This window comes from Globicephala melas, chromosome 1 (assembly GCF_963455315.2).
Source record: "Globicephala melas chromosome 1, mGloMel1.2, whole genome shotgun sequence".
NCBI classification, from domain to species: domain Eukaryota; kingdom Metazoa; phylum Chordata; class Mammalia; order Artiodactyla; family Delphinidae; genus Globicephala; species Globicephala melas.
Genome location: NC_083314.1, coordinates 5,186,845 through 5,202,688, shown reverse-complemented (window position 1 = coordinate 5,202,688; position 15,844 = coordinate 5,186,845). Strand labels below are relative to the sequence as shown.

The 15,844-nt window shown below is 38.9% G+C and overlaps 2 protein-coding genes across 6 annotated transcripts in view; one reads left to right on the top strand and one right to left on the bottom strand.

The window, feature by feature from the left end:
* ZBTB41 (zinc finger and BTB domain containing 41) overlaps positions 1-10,006 on the bottom strand; it is a 49,523-nt gene extending 39,517 nt beyond the window's left edge. Inside the window, exons 1-2 of the mRNA XM_060294534.1 lie at positions 9,917-10,006; positions 8,065-9,304 (exon numbers count right to left, since the gene is read on the bottom strand). Of these exons, the coding sequence (XP_060150517.1) occupies positions 8,065-9,187 (1,123 nt within the window). The 5' untranslated portion in view covers positions 9,188-9,304; positions 9,917-10,006. The remainder of the gene's footprint in view (positions 1-8,064; positions 9,305-9,916) is intronic.
* Positions 10,007-10,349: 343 nt separating this feature from the next.
* Positions 10,350-15,844, top strand: part of CRB1 (crumbs cell polarity complex component 1) — a 267,605-nt gene continuing 262,110 nt past the window's right edge. For 2 of the 5 annotated variants that reach the window (XR_009563008.1, XM_060294459.1), the window contains exon 1: positions 10,350-10,833. Coding sequence is in view for 4 of the 5 variants with exons in the window: in XM_060294459.1 (XP_060150442.1) it covers positions 10,749-10,833 (85 nt within the window). In the remaining variant the exon portion in view is untranslated. The remainder of the gene's footprint in view (positions 10,834-15,844) is intronic. The other 3 variants (XM_060294325.1, XM_030884095.2, XM_060294412.1) reach the window with 2 other exon arrangements.

The following is a 15,844-nucleotide window of genomic DNA, read 5'->3' as shown; positions in this document are numbered from 1 at the left end:
AAAGGAATTTTCAGATTTGGCAGACCTTTTAAAAATATTGTAAAAGGCAATATAATATGTTATGTATCTTATATATTTTCATCTCTCTTCACAAAGAAGGTAATCTGGAAAGGGCACTACAAATCTAGTATACTCAGAAAAATTTATACTTCACTACAGTCCATTCCTACAAGACCTCTCCAACTTATAAGACATTAAGACACAAGTAAATCACCCGTACTTGACTGCATGCTTAACACTAAGCTACTAAGGCCAATATATATGGGCAGTATCAAGGGAAGTAAGAAAAGGAAAAAATGAACAGGTATGATGTACAGACATATTAATGTGAGATTTGTATTATATTCTGAATGCATATCTGAGTTCCAAACAAATGTTACAGGTATTTGCAATAGAAAGAATCAAAAAATTTTAACCCTCCTACACTGTTGGGAATGTAAATTGGTGCAGCCACTATGGAAAACAGTATGGAGGTTCCTTAAAAAAAGTAAAAATAGAGTTACCATATGATCCAGAAATCTCACTCCTGGGCATATATCCAGAAAAGACAAAAACTAATTCAAAAAGTTTCATGCACACCAATGTTCACAGCAGCACTATTTACAATAGCCAAGACCTGGAAGCAACCTAAATGTCCACTGACAGATGAATGGATAAAGAAGATGTGGTATATATATATATATATATACACACACAATGAAATATTACCCACTCATAAAAATAATGAAATATTGACATTTGCAGCAACATGGATGGACCTAGAGATTATCATAACAAGTGAAGTAAGCCAAAGACTAATATTATTCTCATTTATATGTGGAATCTAAAAAAAATACAAATGAACTTATTTTCAAACACAAACAGACTCACAGATATAACAAATCTATCATGGAAAAGAATCTAAAAAAAAAAATATATATATATATATATATATATCTGAATAACTTTGCTGCACACTTGAAACTAATGCAATATTATATATCAACTATAGTTCAATAAAAAGATAAAATAAAAAAAAGAGAAATTTTAACACAACCTGTCCAAAGAGAAAAGTGACAATAAAAAATGAAATACAAGGATACATTTTGGCTTAAATCTTACCTATTCCTACTTATACTAAAATTCTTTTACATCATTATTTAGAATATAAATTTCCACATTACAGAGGCAGAACAGCATCATAGGTAGGGGCACAGACCCTGGATCCAGCCACCTGGAAATGAATCCCAATTCTTTAAATTGCAGGCTATGTGACCTTGGACAAGTAACCTTTCTAAGCCTCAAATCTTTCTCATCTGAAAAAATAATAATGGAATAATAGATTTACCTCAGAGGACTGTTGTAATAATACATAAATACACATAAAACATTTATAACTGTGTCAACCCATTATAAGCTATCAATTAATGTTGGCCATTATTATTAACCTGTAATCAAGTTGTGAATGTGCACATCTACTAGCTTAAAATAGAAATCTCAATTAAGGATACCTCTGAGTGAAAGGCAACAAAAATAAGAAAAAAATACTATCAATATGAAGAGTAATTTTCAATGAAAAGCTTAGCTTTGCTTTGTCCTAAAAAAAAAAAAGTATAAATTTTTCTTCAGGCTAAAGCTAACATGAAAGTACAGCATTTCATCCATATACTTTTAAAAAATATATAAATCATAAATATATCATGGAGATTAGATAAAACCCAAAATATTCAAAGGCCACTAAGGACAAAAGATAATCATAATTATTCATCTACTTAGTAAATACATTCATCAATTTATTACATGTATCTAAATATGATTATATTTAATAAACACAGTATATTATCTAAAAGTTAACTGCACTGCACTTACATAAGCATATTGAGGAAAGGGAACCAAGGTATTTTTTTTAAGGTGGGGGGAAGGATGACAATCATAAGCAAAGTAAAACAAAAGTATGATAAAAATCCAGTAGGTATTTAGGTACTGACCATATGATGATGATCTATGCATCTTTTACATGCATGTAGTCAGGAAACTCAGCCAATGTTTGGGCACCTACTAAATTAGCTGTGTGATCTTAATCAAGCCAGTAATTTAACCTCTGTCTACTTGCGTTATTAACACTTCATGGGGCTGTGGGAAGTAAACAAATTAATATATACGCGACACTTAAAACATCCTAGCACATAGTAAGCATTAGTAACTATTAGTCGTCATCATCATTATTATTATTATTATTAGGATTACTGGCCACAGGACGGGCACATAGATCTATCTCAAGTATAAATATGCATACACCTGGTTTATGAATATGTTATAACAGATCAAACTGGAGTTTCAGCTCTCTGAAAATACTGTAAGAACTTGACTTTGTCCCCTGGCCATTGCTAAAAACACCTAGTATCTCCTCAGTTCTCCCTCTGCCACTGCCAGGGCATGACCGCATTGATACATGTATACACACCGGAGCACCACCAGTTCCCCTGCTGTGGTCAAGGGATCAGAGCTAATATGGGGCTTGCCTGGGGGAGAGGCGTGCTTGTGTGTCCCAAGGCGAAATCTTTCCACAGACATCACAAATAACAGGTAGGTTCTCAAAAACAAGAGTTGAGCTACATTATGGCTTAGATCAGTGTTTCACAAACTAAAAATCATGTGTCAATAAAATCAATTCTGTGGGTTATGATGATTAGCACTGGGGGGAAAAAAGGAACAGAACAAAGCAGAAAATATCAGAGTGCATTCACTCTAGATTCAAGCAATTATTTTGCTTCAGTGCATGTATGAGCACATATATATATATACATATATATGTATGTAGCATAATAATATATGTATTTCTGATCTTGAACCATCCCCCCCAAAAAAGTTGGAAAAGCACTGATTTTTATTACTTTTTGCAGGGCATAACCAGACCAATACTGCTATAACATAATTTCTTTGGGGAAATGTTTTCTGAGTTGATTTTAATCTTTCTCTATTATAATATGGCATGCTTGTATTGGATTCCTTAATATTTGTTACACATCTACTGGATATGAGAAAAGGTACAGAATCCAAACATCAGTATGTACTAATAACCCACAATTCTAATTTGGCAAACGTAGGGGTCATTTTATGGAATTAAAAAAAAATGTTTTCCTTGATTGTGAAAGTGTTCACATTTTTCATAAACTTCCTTTTTAAATTATGGAAATGAATCAAGAGTACACAGTATGAGTTTAAGTGACTAAGTTACAAGTGATTTTTGGAACAGGACCATTCTTACCTGGGGATTGACTGCTTGCTTAGCACTGACTCTCAGGACTGAAGGCTAACTTATCAACCCCCTACCACTCAAGTCTCCTGATTTTTTACACCCAAGTGAACAGGAAGAGCAACTTAATAAAAATCTTAAATTATAAGAAAAGTCTTAACCAAAACTTTTATTTTCTATGAAAATGCCTTTGCTGGAAAGATCAATTAGTAGAATTTTCCGTTTATTTGTAGTCAAGAAATTCTTGCTTGCAAATAAAAATTAAGTTATATGTAGTTGAATATTAAAGCCATCAAGTGGCAGTTAAATTAAAAATCAAAACCACTTTTGATTGTTAAACTTCCATTTGCCTACAGACCAGTAGACTTAACAGGATTTAACCAAAACACAAAAAGAAACAAATAAAATCATTTAAAAATAAATTCAGCAAAGTCCAAAGAGACCAACGAAAATACATAAATTTGAATAATTCATTATAACATTTAGAACCTCTAAAGTAAAAACACATTTTTGTTATGTTATTAATTCAAATTTAATGCACAGAGGCATTGCAGGACCTGTTATCTGCATGGATTTGAATTTCTGACCAACAGAAGAGACAGAACTTCTGAGGGAACGCTGAACTCCAAAGTCAGATAAATGTTCAAAGAAATCCCATGCTTAAATCAATTGGTAGGGATGTGTGGGGGTTCTCCTCAGCATAAACACAATCTACACATATATCTGTTTCTTTTCTTATGGGGTGGGGGGAATTCAATAATAATGTATAAATCAAATGTTCACTTCAAAGTTATCAAATAAAAAAAAAACCCTCAGTATTCTTTCACAGAACACTAAACTATGCCCCACCATTCTTAATCACTAACAGAAAACAAATAATATTAAGAAATTTCATCCACAGCATTTTTCTGACTGATCCCAGTATGAATTGTGTCCCAAATCAGGACACACAAAATAAAGATATTTTCACATAACAAAACCTTGACCCTGTGCTTCACTCCATATGGGTCATGCAAAATTATTATCAGATTTCGTATGGAGGTTTTACAAAGAGAAACATCACCAAATTAGCTCATTATATCTCATATGCCAAATCTTAAATTAACCTTGAATTCAGTCATTTGGCATACCCTAAAGAATATTTAACTAAAATATTTAACATTAAAGTAGAGAATTATGCTACTGTCATTACTCTTTTCTATTCAGAACCAAGCAGAATCTGTCAGGATGGTCTACACAGTCACATTTTTTTTTTTTTTAAGTTTTTAAACATTTTCTACCTCTAGAAAAGATTAAATTTAATCTAAGGAAAGATTTTAGTTCCCAGTAGGAACGACAAAAAAGATAAATTATCATTTTTTCTCTCACCCCCATCTGTCATCTTCTCACCATTTTTGCCTTTTCACCAGCTAGGTTTTCGGTACAAGGGGAAAGGTCAAAGGACTCTTATTTTGCATGAGAATAGGCTGAGAGGAGGACAGCTGGGAGCCTAAGGAAAAAATACAACTGGATCAGTCTGAGCAACTATTAAGCACGTCAAAAAAGATAAAAGATCCAAAGTGCTGGAATCAAATTACTAAACTACATACTGTGGAGCTAATGGTTCCAGCAGAAGGTCTCAGAGCTTATTAATTCTCTCTCCTAAACCCACTCTGAGACAGCAAGTTAAAGACTTCTTACAAGTCCAAAGTCAGAGTCAACCTTTCACCTTAGTTCAATTAAACAAGAGCTTACTGAAAACTTATTATCTGAAATAACCTGGGGTATCATGAAGGATACTAACCAAAAGTAACATACAAAACCTTCACGCTCACAATCTAATGATATAGGGAAATAACAATCAAAATTCTAGGTGGAATCCTATGAAAGGATTAAAATCCTATGAAAGAAATGTGGGTGATATGAGGATTACTGGAAAGTAGCCCTTGAACTGTTTTATTTTAAGAATAAAGAGGACTTCTGATAGGAATGATAAAGGAGGACATTTAAGAAACACAGGTCTTCTCCATCTGCATATTCTTTTCACTCTATCCATCACCAGTCCACTGAAGCCTATATTTAGGGCACCTCTGATCTACTCCTGTCCCACATCCCGTTCCCAATGCTGCTCATCTGCCTGGTCCAAGCCTGCAACACCTCCAACTTCCTTCTCATCACTGAAGCCAGAGTATCTTTCTAAAACTCCTATGGCCGTCATTTCCTTTGTCAAAGTTTTCTCAACTTTCTATCACTTATTGGATAAAAACTCCTCTGTACTGCATACAAATCATTCAAAACTTGACCTCTGCTTACTTGCCAATCCTCACCTCTTGTCATTTTCATTATGCCTCCTTGCCCACCCCGAAATCACCCTGCCCTTAGCAATTTCCAGAAACAGCTACCTCCATGTCTTTGCAGCTGTGGTCCTTCTGCCTTGTAAGTTCCTCCCTATTCTTTAGGTCTGAGCTCAAATGCTACCTGCTCCGTGAAATCTTTCCTAATTCCTATAAGCCTCTGTATTTGTCCTGATAAGATGATCTTATTGTAATATAATTGTATTTGTGCATGTACTCATTAACCTCTAAGATTCTTGAGGACAGAGAATATATCATTTCATATTTATTTGGCATAGTAGAGACACTCAAAACCTGCATTAATGATCAATAAGAGAAGCTAGCATTCCCTACACACCTAAATTTCACACGATATTTTAAGTGATTCACAAGGACTATCCCATTTAATCCTCATAGTAACCCCCATGAGAAGGTACCATTAGCATCATCCCACTCTATCTGTGAGGAAACAAAAGTACACACACAGGTTAAGCAACTCACATAAGACCTGGATTCAAAAATGCAGGCAGTCTGACATCACCACAGCTCATACTTTGTAACCAATATGATAAAATCACAATCTCAATCTCTTGCTTGCTCTCTTTCTCTGTACTGGGGAAAAGCCAGCAAGCCCCAATGAAGCTAAGCAAGAGAGGGGCTCAATAAGAGTGGTACAATGTAAAATACATCCAGGAAGGAGGCTGGAAATAAGCTGACAATGTGCCTTACCGATTCCCACAATTATCTGATTATCTGAACTGAATTTGGTTAAAAAAGCTGCAAAACGCCTTCCTCTTAGTACATTAGGACCTTGACCTTGAGCACTCTTTCCCCAAATAGTGTGCACAGAACTCTACTTTCCTGGGAGTTTCCAAGGAAAACTCCAAAAGTGTCTAGTGGTAAAATTATTTGAGGAAATGCCAGGTTAAGTAAAATGAACGGGTTTCTTTACTAAAGAATTTGAGAGCATTAATACAGATAGATGAGTATAGTTATCCCCGTCTTACCTGAACACAGAACCCCTTGCTCATAACATATCTCACGGGCCTAGTTAGTGTTCGATAGAACAGTTTGAGGTCTACAATGCCATTTGCAAACTGACCCCTGCCCACACACCTCAAGTCAAATTAGGTCAAATTAAGGTGTAATACAGGAAGCATGTGCTAAGAATACAAAGTCTAAAAAAGAGACTCAACTGGAAAGATGAAATGTTGCCAGGTATCTCAATCCAAAAATGTTGTTCTCGTCTCTATACCCCTCACAGCATCTGTTCACAGCTCTTCAAGAGCATTTACCAACCTGAGTTTAACACGCTACTTGTATCCGCACACTTTTCCAACTGACCTACTCAAAAAAAGTTGTTTTATTCATTTGTATAGAAACTTAAACACAGTAAAAATAACAATAAATAATTATTAAATTGGATTGTCAAAAGCATTCTGATTTAGAAAAAAATATTCAAAGGCATAAGAAAAAGCAAAAAGAGGTTACCACTGCTATGCCATAGTTTATACTATCGAATATTTTGAGAGCAAATAATTACCAATGCCTATGTAAATGCAAATGTAACCAATTTCCACCTATGCCAATAACAAGTAACTCAACACTCCAAGACACATTGGGATATATTAAACTGTATAAGTAATTTTACAAGGTCAAATTACACTTATCTCTTCTTTTTATCATTCTATGCAGTCGAATGTAGTTCCCAATTTCATAACTTTGATTTATATGTAAATAGCTGAACTGCTGCAATTTAAAATTTCACATTAGAAAGTCCATATAAGACACCTCCAAAAATTATTTTACTAGCAAATATTAGATCTCTTGAAAGTAAATATTCACTGATAAAATTTTAACTTAAGGTTAGAGACATTTCCTATATAGGCTTTTTTAATAAAGAAAAAGTTGATATATTCATTATTATAATAACCCAAGAATACTATTAGGATACTTCCTTAAGTCTCTGTCTACAGAATGAAATTACATTTAGCACAGTTTTATTCCTAACTATGTATTAGAATAATCTGAAACATCCCAATTCTAAACAGTACTGGATACTGGAAAAGTGACTGTATTTATGACTCACATTATTACCATGCTCAAGGGGAAATAGTATACAAATTATTAAACTACATCTAACATAACCTAATTCAATTTTCTATAATGACTCAAAAATATCAGTTGCCTATGAAATTAAATTAGCATATAAATCAAAGCTCTACATTCGTAATTATTGATACTCTGGAATTTTTCACACTAAATACAGGAACTAATGATCTGTCACCTACTGCCACGACATGAGGAAGAGAAAATAAAGGGTAATATAAATACTTAATTCCTGAATCACAACAAACCCATAATAACAGGATAAAATACGTATCAAAAATCAAATATCCTCCCTACTTAAGTTTTCTTTTTAAAAGTTACTTTCAAAGTTTAGTTTCCAACTATCACCTTTAAAATACCCATGAAAAGTAAGTTATGAGAGACAGGAAACAAGCTTTCTTTTCTTACCTATGCGGTCAAATGTCTTATCGCATTTGGGACACTGCAATATTTTTTTGTTACTGTTCTGAATGACTACAGGGGTTAATCCCTCATGAATGCTTCCAACAGAATCACCAGCCTCAGCCTCCTCTTCTGCATCATTGGGATCCTTTTCACTGTGCTCTTCAATGTCAGAGTATTCATCTGACATTTCCTCCTCTAGCTCATCCTCTTCAGCATTACATTCACTGCCGGGATCCTCAGAATCATTTCTATCTGACTTTTCCTTATCAAAACTGTCTTGATTCAAATTGTCTGACCCATCACCACTTTCTTGTTCATCATCACTAGTGTCATCAAACTTAACAGGGCATTTCCGATTCCGTTTTGATCTCCTTGTGGAAAAACTTCTCTCCAGCATTTTTAACCCATGCTTTTTCCCTAATAAAAGGGATCTATGGGTTTTCGCCAAATGATTCTCTAAAGACTTCTTATAACAAAAATGTCTACTACAGAATTTACACTGATGATTACTCGACAGTCTTCCAGTTAACTCACTTAGTGTTTCTTCTGGTGATGATTTTTCAGTTAGCTCAGACTGAAAAGTGGCAACATTTTCGTTATTTAGCAGCTTAACTGCATCTATAATATCCAGGAATTTTGCAGCCTCTAAAACAAGTGGGATTTCATATTTGTACACAAAAAATTCTGATGTGTAAAGAAATTCAAGCAAATGCTGAAAAACGGAGTGAGTTACGTGATCCAGGGTGACAACATCCGTGCTTGGATTTTTGCTCAAACACGCATGAAAATAACTACTGCCAACAGCAACGACGACTTTGTGCGCGCTAAATTCTTTTCCTTCTACTATGATAAGTAAGTCACAGAAAGATGGCTGCTTCTGCCTATCATCATTTAAATACTTCAGCAAGTTCTTATTGTACTGCAAAGAACTCAGAAGTTTTCTCTGATCCGGAGAGGGAGGAAGTTCCTGGTAACAGCGAAGAGCTTCGGGAGCTGGTCTTTCCGTGGAATGAGTGTAGGTTACTTGCTCACACTCCACTGCAACATTTCCTTCCGAAGAATCTTTACGGTAGCCTAGATGGATCTTCTCGTCAAGATGTGAAGTAACCTTTCTCCTTTTCTTCATTGCAGTACAACGGTATCAGAACAAGAAACTTCATAAGTGTCTTGAGGGATTTATAAAGGAAAACTAGATTGTCTTGGATCACAGCTTCTGGAGGGGCGTGCCCGAGGGTTGCATGGTCTGCGAAAAGAGTTATGAACCATGAAAAATAACTGCATGGCCAAGCGATCCTAAATCATTCGCGGCATTGTAAACAAATCCTTCCTAAACGAAAACTAAATTATGATAAAGTCACCGCTTCCACTCATTTGTGGCTGAGATTTTAGGGCGGAGAACAAGGAGGGCCGGGTTAGAAAACACAGCCAACAAAAGAATTTTAAAGGAGGCAGAGCACACCTTGCAGGCCCGATTCCCGAACCGGGTAGGGGAAAGTGGGGCAGAAGGGGAGGCTCCGCGGAGCGCGCCGTGGGTGCAGGTCGAGGCGGCCACCTTCGCGGTGCAGGGGCGCCGGGACAGTGACAACCAGGCCGTCGCGGCCGCGGAACCCACGTCCCCCATTAATACGCTTCCCAGGGGCGGCTAGGCGCACCTCCTCGGGGCCGGCGAGCGTCCAAATGCTGGAGGCGCCCGGCGGGACGGCCCCGGGAGGCGCGGAGAGGAGAGCGGGTCACCCGGGGGACGGCCGCCGGAGCAGAGCCTCCTCAGGCCCCGCCGGGTGGAGATCGCGCCGCCGAAGGCGCCCCCGCCGCCCGCCAACCCGCTCCCCGCGCAGATGCCCCGCGCGTCCATTACCGGGAACCCAGGGCTACCCGTTGGCTCCCGGCCGCTGAGCTCCACTCCGGGCGCGCTCGCTCTGGCGCCGACCCACTTCCGGGTTCAGCCCCCGGCCCCGCCCGCCCTTCGCCTCTTGACGCCCTGCAGCCGCCGCCGCAGCCACCGAGCACGTCAACCGCGCGCGCAGCCTCTCGGCCGCCAGACACCCCAGCGCGCGACCCTGCGCCGGCAATGCGCATGTGCGCGCGCCCTCCCTACGCATGCTCCGTGAGGCTCCCCGCCACCCTCGCGGCGACCCCAGCGACTTCAGGAGTCCGTTAGTCCGGGTTTTCGCGGCAGTCCGGTGGCCGCTGTGACTGAGCCAGTCGGGGCCTCGCGGGCAGCCAGGCGGGGACCGGCGGAGGGGAAGATGAGGCGGAGTTTCGTAGGGGTGGGCGGAGGCAGCATGCCGCGAGCGGACCGCGTCCTCATGGCTTGTGGCCGGTTGCGGCAGCCCCTCAGCGGAGGGCGAAGCCGTCTCCACAAACGCTGCCCTGCGTCTGAAGAACCCAGCCGGACGCAGCTAACGCAGTTGCACCTAGAATTCATTTTTAACTTTTTATTGTCCACAGAAAACACTGAAAAATGTACATACAAGTATATAGCTGGCAGGACAGGAAAGAAAGCCGAAACAAAAAGAAAAGAAAAAGGTCCACAAGGATAACTTTTGGAGCCAAGATTGTGCGTTTCTAACACAGTCGCAGGTGGTGCTGGTATTGCTGCTCTGAGGACCACATGTTTAGTAGCGAGGTCCTAGGCCTGTGACTTTACAGACACGAGGAAAATAAGGCAGAGGCTGAAGCCAAATAGGATGAGTGACCAGGTTGGTGAACCCATGTCCGAGTCCCCTGTGGATGGAAGAGTTACAGAAAAGTTATCGCTGACACTTGTTAACGGTAAGGCAAACTTTATTCAGGGCGTCTACTACAGTGGGGTTTTGTACTAGGTCAGAGAGATTGGGCGCAATTCCAGACAAGGGAAGGTGGGAATTTGTAGCCCAGGAGCCGGCTGGGCGTGGCTGGCATGTCCGTGAACGGAAAACGGCTAAGAGAAAACAAGAGGGGCAAGGGGGGCAGAGTGGGGGCCGGATTCTGGCTAAACTGACCTGACAAGGGTTCTTGCGGGAGGCAGGTGGGATGATCAGACAGGGCTCGAGGAGGAGGAGGAACCAGATGTCAGATATTGAGGGTGGGAGATTCTGGCTAAACTGACTTAGCAGGAACCTTGCTAAAACTGAGGAATGCATAGGCAAATAACAGAAGTTCAAAAGTCAGAGGAGCCTAATTGAGAAGGCAGTTTAGGGGCACCTGATTAAAGTTTGGTGAAGGAGAGAATCTTTGTTAGACCTAATCCAATCAGTTGAACGTCTTTACCGAGGAAGCTATTCGCCTCGAGAGCATAGAAACTCAGCCTGATTCCCTGAAGTATTTGGACTCAAGGCTGGAACAGCAATTCTTACCCGAGTTTCCAGCCTGCAGTCCTGCCCTATGGATTTTAGACTTATAAGCCCTCAGAATCAATCATGCAAGCCAGTTCCTTAGAATATCTGTCTGTCCTCTATCTATCTATCCAGATAGATAGAACCAAATAAATGTTGGTTCTGTTTCTCTGGAGAACCCTCGCTAATACACCAGCAATGAACAGGAAGAAAATAAAATTGAAAAAATCATGCCTTTATGTTTTCCTCGATTCGTATAGCACCAACATCCATGTCCCTAAGGTGTCAGAGGTCTTTGTCAGAGGAAGTAGCAGTGGGGCGGGGGGGGGGGGGGCCGAAAAAGAAACCGCAGGGACAGAAAGCCAAGACAGAAAGGAAATCTACACTCTTCAGAATCTCTTTGCGGTGTCTTCCTTTTGCTGATCTGTCATGGTCTTAATTCAGCATCCTTTAGCAGGCTGTTTCACAAATTTATTTCTGAAAATGAAAATGTTTTTCTTCATTTATTTGTTGAATATCCATTAAACAACCACTCTGTACCAGGCATGTAACATTTTAAATAAACTTAGTCATAAAAGATGTTACTTGATGGCATCAGAGGTATAAAATACCTGGGAATGAATCTAATGAGTTATGTTCAAGACCTCTACACACAATTCTGTACAACAGGGCTGACAAAATTTCCTGTAAAGGACCAGATATGAAATATTTTAGGTTTGTGAGCTACGGGTAGTATCTTTTCCATTTTATTCTTCATTTTTATGACAACCCTTTAAAATGTAAAAATTATTCTTATCTCATGGACCATACAAAAAACAAGCCATGAGCTGATTTTGGCCTGTGGGCCATTGTTTTCTGAGAACTCGCCCTAAAACCCAACTCAAAGAAATTAAAACATTGAAGAAATATGTCATATTCATAGATTGGAAGAATCAATATTGTAAAGATGTCAGTTGTCCTCAAATTGATCTGTAGATTTAAAGACATCAATGTATTGGACTTAATCAGTATTAAAAACTTCTGTTTTTCAAAACCAATTAGGAAAATCAAAAGGCAAGCCAAAGATTAGGAGAAGATATTTGAGAAACATATGCCCCCAAAATAAAACGGACTCTTGCAACTAATGAGAAGGAAAAAAATATGTAAAATGAGCAAAATATTAGAACAGACATTTCATGAAAGAAGTACATGAAAGATCTTATCTTTAAATTGCATCTTAAAGGAGATGCTAATTAAAACCACACTGAGATACATCCCTAAGCATAACTAAACTTATAAAGACTGACAGTGTCAAGTGTTGATAAAGATGCAGATCAACTGGAAATCTCATTCACTTCTTCTTTTTTTTTTTAATTTTTATTTATTTATTTATTATTGGCTGCTTTGGGTCTTCGTTGCTGCACGCAGGCTTTCTCTAGTTGCGGCGAGCGGGGGCTACTCTTCGTTGCGGTGTGCCAGCTTCTCATTGCGGTGGCTTCTCTTGTTGTGGAGCATGGACTCTAGGTGCTCAAGCTCCAGTAATTGTGGCACACGGGCTTCAGGAGTTGTGGCATGCAGGCTCAGTAGTTGTGGCTCGCAGGCTCTAGAGCGCAGGCTCAGTAGGTGTGGTGCACGGGCTTAGTTGCTCCGCGGCATGTGAGATCTTCCCGGACCAGGGATCGAACCTGTGTCCCCTGCATTGGCAGACGGATTCTTAACCATCACGCCACCAGGGAAGTCCCTCATTCACTTCTTATTGGAATACAAGCACTTTAGAAAATAGTTGAGCAATTTCATAAAATTACACATATACAAGCTAGCCATTCCATTTTTTTAAAAATAAATTATTTATTTATTTTTGGCTGCGTTGGGTCTTCGTTGCTGTGCGCGGCTTTCGCTAGTTGCGGCGAGCGGGGGCTACTCTTTGTTGTGGTGCGTGGGCTTCTTATTGCATTGGCTTGTTGCAGAGCACGGGCTCTAGGCATGTGGGCTTCAGTAGTTGTGGCATGCGGGCTCGGTAGCTGTGGCTCGCGGGCTCTAGAGCGCGGGCTCAGTAGCTGTGGCGCTCAGGCTTAGTTGCTCCGTGGCATGTGGGATCTTCCCGGACAAGAGCACAAACCCGTGTCCCCTGCATTGGCAGGCAGATTCTTAACCACTGCACCACCAGGGAAGCCGTAGCCATTCCGTCATTATTCAAGAGAAACCAAAGCATTATATCCACACAATCTTATATACAAAATTTTATAGCAGCTTTCCTTGTGATAGCCCAAAATTGGGATCAACCTAAATGTCCAACAACAGGTGAATGGAAAAACAAATATATAGAATACTATTACTTAACAATAAGAAGGAACAAACTAATGCCAAAGGCAACAACATAGATGAGTCTCAAAATAACTTGAATAAAAAACAAAATGAGTGTATTCTACATGATTCCATTTATCAAATGTCTAGAAACTGCAGATTAAAATGACAGTTTGTTGCTTAGTCACAATGGGTGGCATCAGAGTTTGTGATAAATTAAAAAAGGGCACAAGAAAATTTTAATTATTTTGATTGTAGTGATGGTTTCACTAGTGTATACATATATCATAACTGATCAAATTATTTACTTGAAATGCATGCAGAATATTGCATGACAGTCAATCTTAAAGTCATAAAAAAAAGAATGTCACACAGACACTTGAACAGGGACATACAATGAAACAATAGAAAAATCGAAATTCCAGAGCTTCAAATTCACAGGTTAATTTACTATATAAAAAGGTAAAATTTCAAGTCTGTGACATAAAGATAGAATATCCAATAAATGAAGATAGATAAAGAGGTGGCATCAGAAATAAAAGCAAGTTGTATATAACCTCAGTGGATCAAGATAAATCCCAAATGGATCAAAAATTTAAATGTAAAAACTGAAACCATAAAAGAACTATAACAAAACACAAACTTCTAAATAACAGTAAAATGGTGAAGGTCTCTCTCACCACGAATCAAAATTCAGAAGCAATTAGGGAAACAAATTGTTAAATCAACCATATAAACTTAAAAATTTTTTTGCATGGAGGAATTCCAGTATCAGCAATGGTGAATTAAGTAGCTGGAACCAATTCTGCTGTGAGCAGCTAGGACAAAATGTTTTTTTAACAAAAGCTACTGTTTTGGATGCATGGCATAGCTACCAGGGTTATGTGTGAGGAATTGTGAGGGCCTGGTCTGCAAGAAAAAGAGGCTCAAAGAGGTGATCTGGCTTTGGGAGGCGGGGGCTTCTCCCTAAAGGCAGTTACTGACTGGAAAGAAGCAACTGAGAGGCTGATAAAATGATTAGATCCTTGACAGACTCATGAGGCAGGGAGACAAACATTGAAATTTAAGGACCCGGAGAAAGGAAGGGCCCTAATAAACACCCTGTGTTTTCAGCTGGGACTCTGAAAGGCCTAACCTATGAGTAAGAACGTACTAGAAATAGACCACCCATCACAACGCTGAAGCCCTTACATTTTTACTCCTTTGAGAAAGACAATCAGGAATTGCTTCTTCTCTTAGTCTCTCTGCCTGCCAGGAGCAAAACCAAATGCTGTCTTGATTAAGGTGATGTCATCCAGACTCTTAACTTGTTAATTTTTAATATAAAATAGCCAGCATTGAATCAAACACCCACACACACACAGGATATTTCCAAAAAAGTAAAAGACAGACAAAACAGATCCAGAGGAGATCAAGAAAATGAAGTTATTGGACCAATACAACAACAACAAACAAACTATGAGTAATATGTTCAAGGAATTGACAGAATATTGAAAATGGAAATGAAATAGAAATTCTAGAACAGGAAAATATGATAGGTGAAATTAAAAAGAATGGATGTGTGTAAACTAAGATTAGAAAGAGCTGAAGAGGAACTATTGAACTAAAAGATAAATCAGAAGAAATATCCAAAATAAAACACAGAAAGCAGGTATGGGTAATACAGAAAAGAGGAAAAAGAAATATGTAGAACACATAAAACACCAAGCACAAATCTTAATAGAACCGCAGCAGCAGGAGAGGAGAATGACAATGAGGAAGAGGCAGTATTTTAAAAGATAATAGCTGAGAATTTCCCATCGATGAGAGACATCAAGCCAGAGATTCAAGAAATACTAGGAACTCCAAAAGCAGGATGAGTTCAAAGAAAAGTAAAATTGGGCATGTCATAGTAAAACTGCTGAAAATTGGAGATAGGAAAAAATTTTTAAAAGCATGCATAGGGAAAAAAAGTATTGGCATTAGAGGAGCAAAATTAGACCAAGAGCTGACTACCCAATGGAAGCCTAGGAGGCCAAAAGACATCTTAATGATATCTTAATGATGCTCAAAAAAGGTAACTGCTGAGCTAGAACAAATCCTTCAAATGAGAGCAAGATAAAAAGTAGTTGAAATAAGCCAATCTTGAGAGAATTCACTAACTACAGACTCAGAGTTCCAGAAATACCAAATGGAGACTTTTAGGC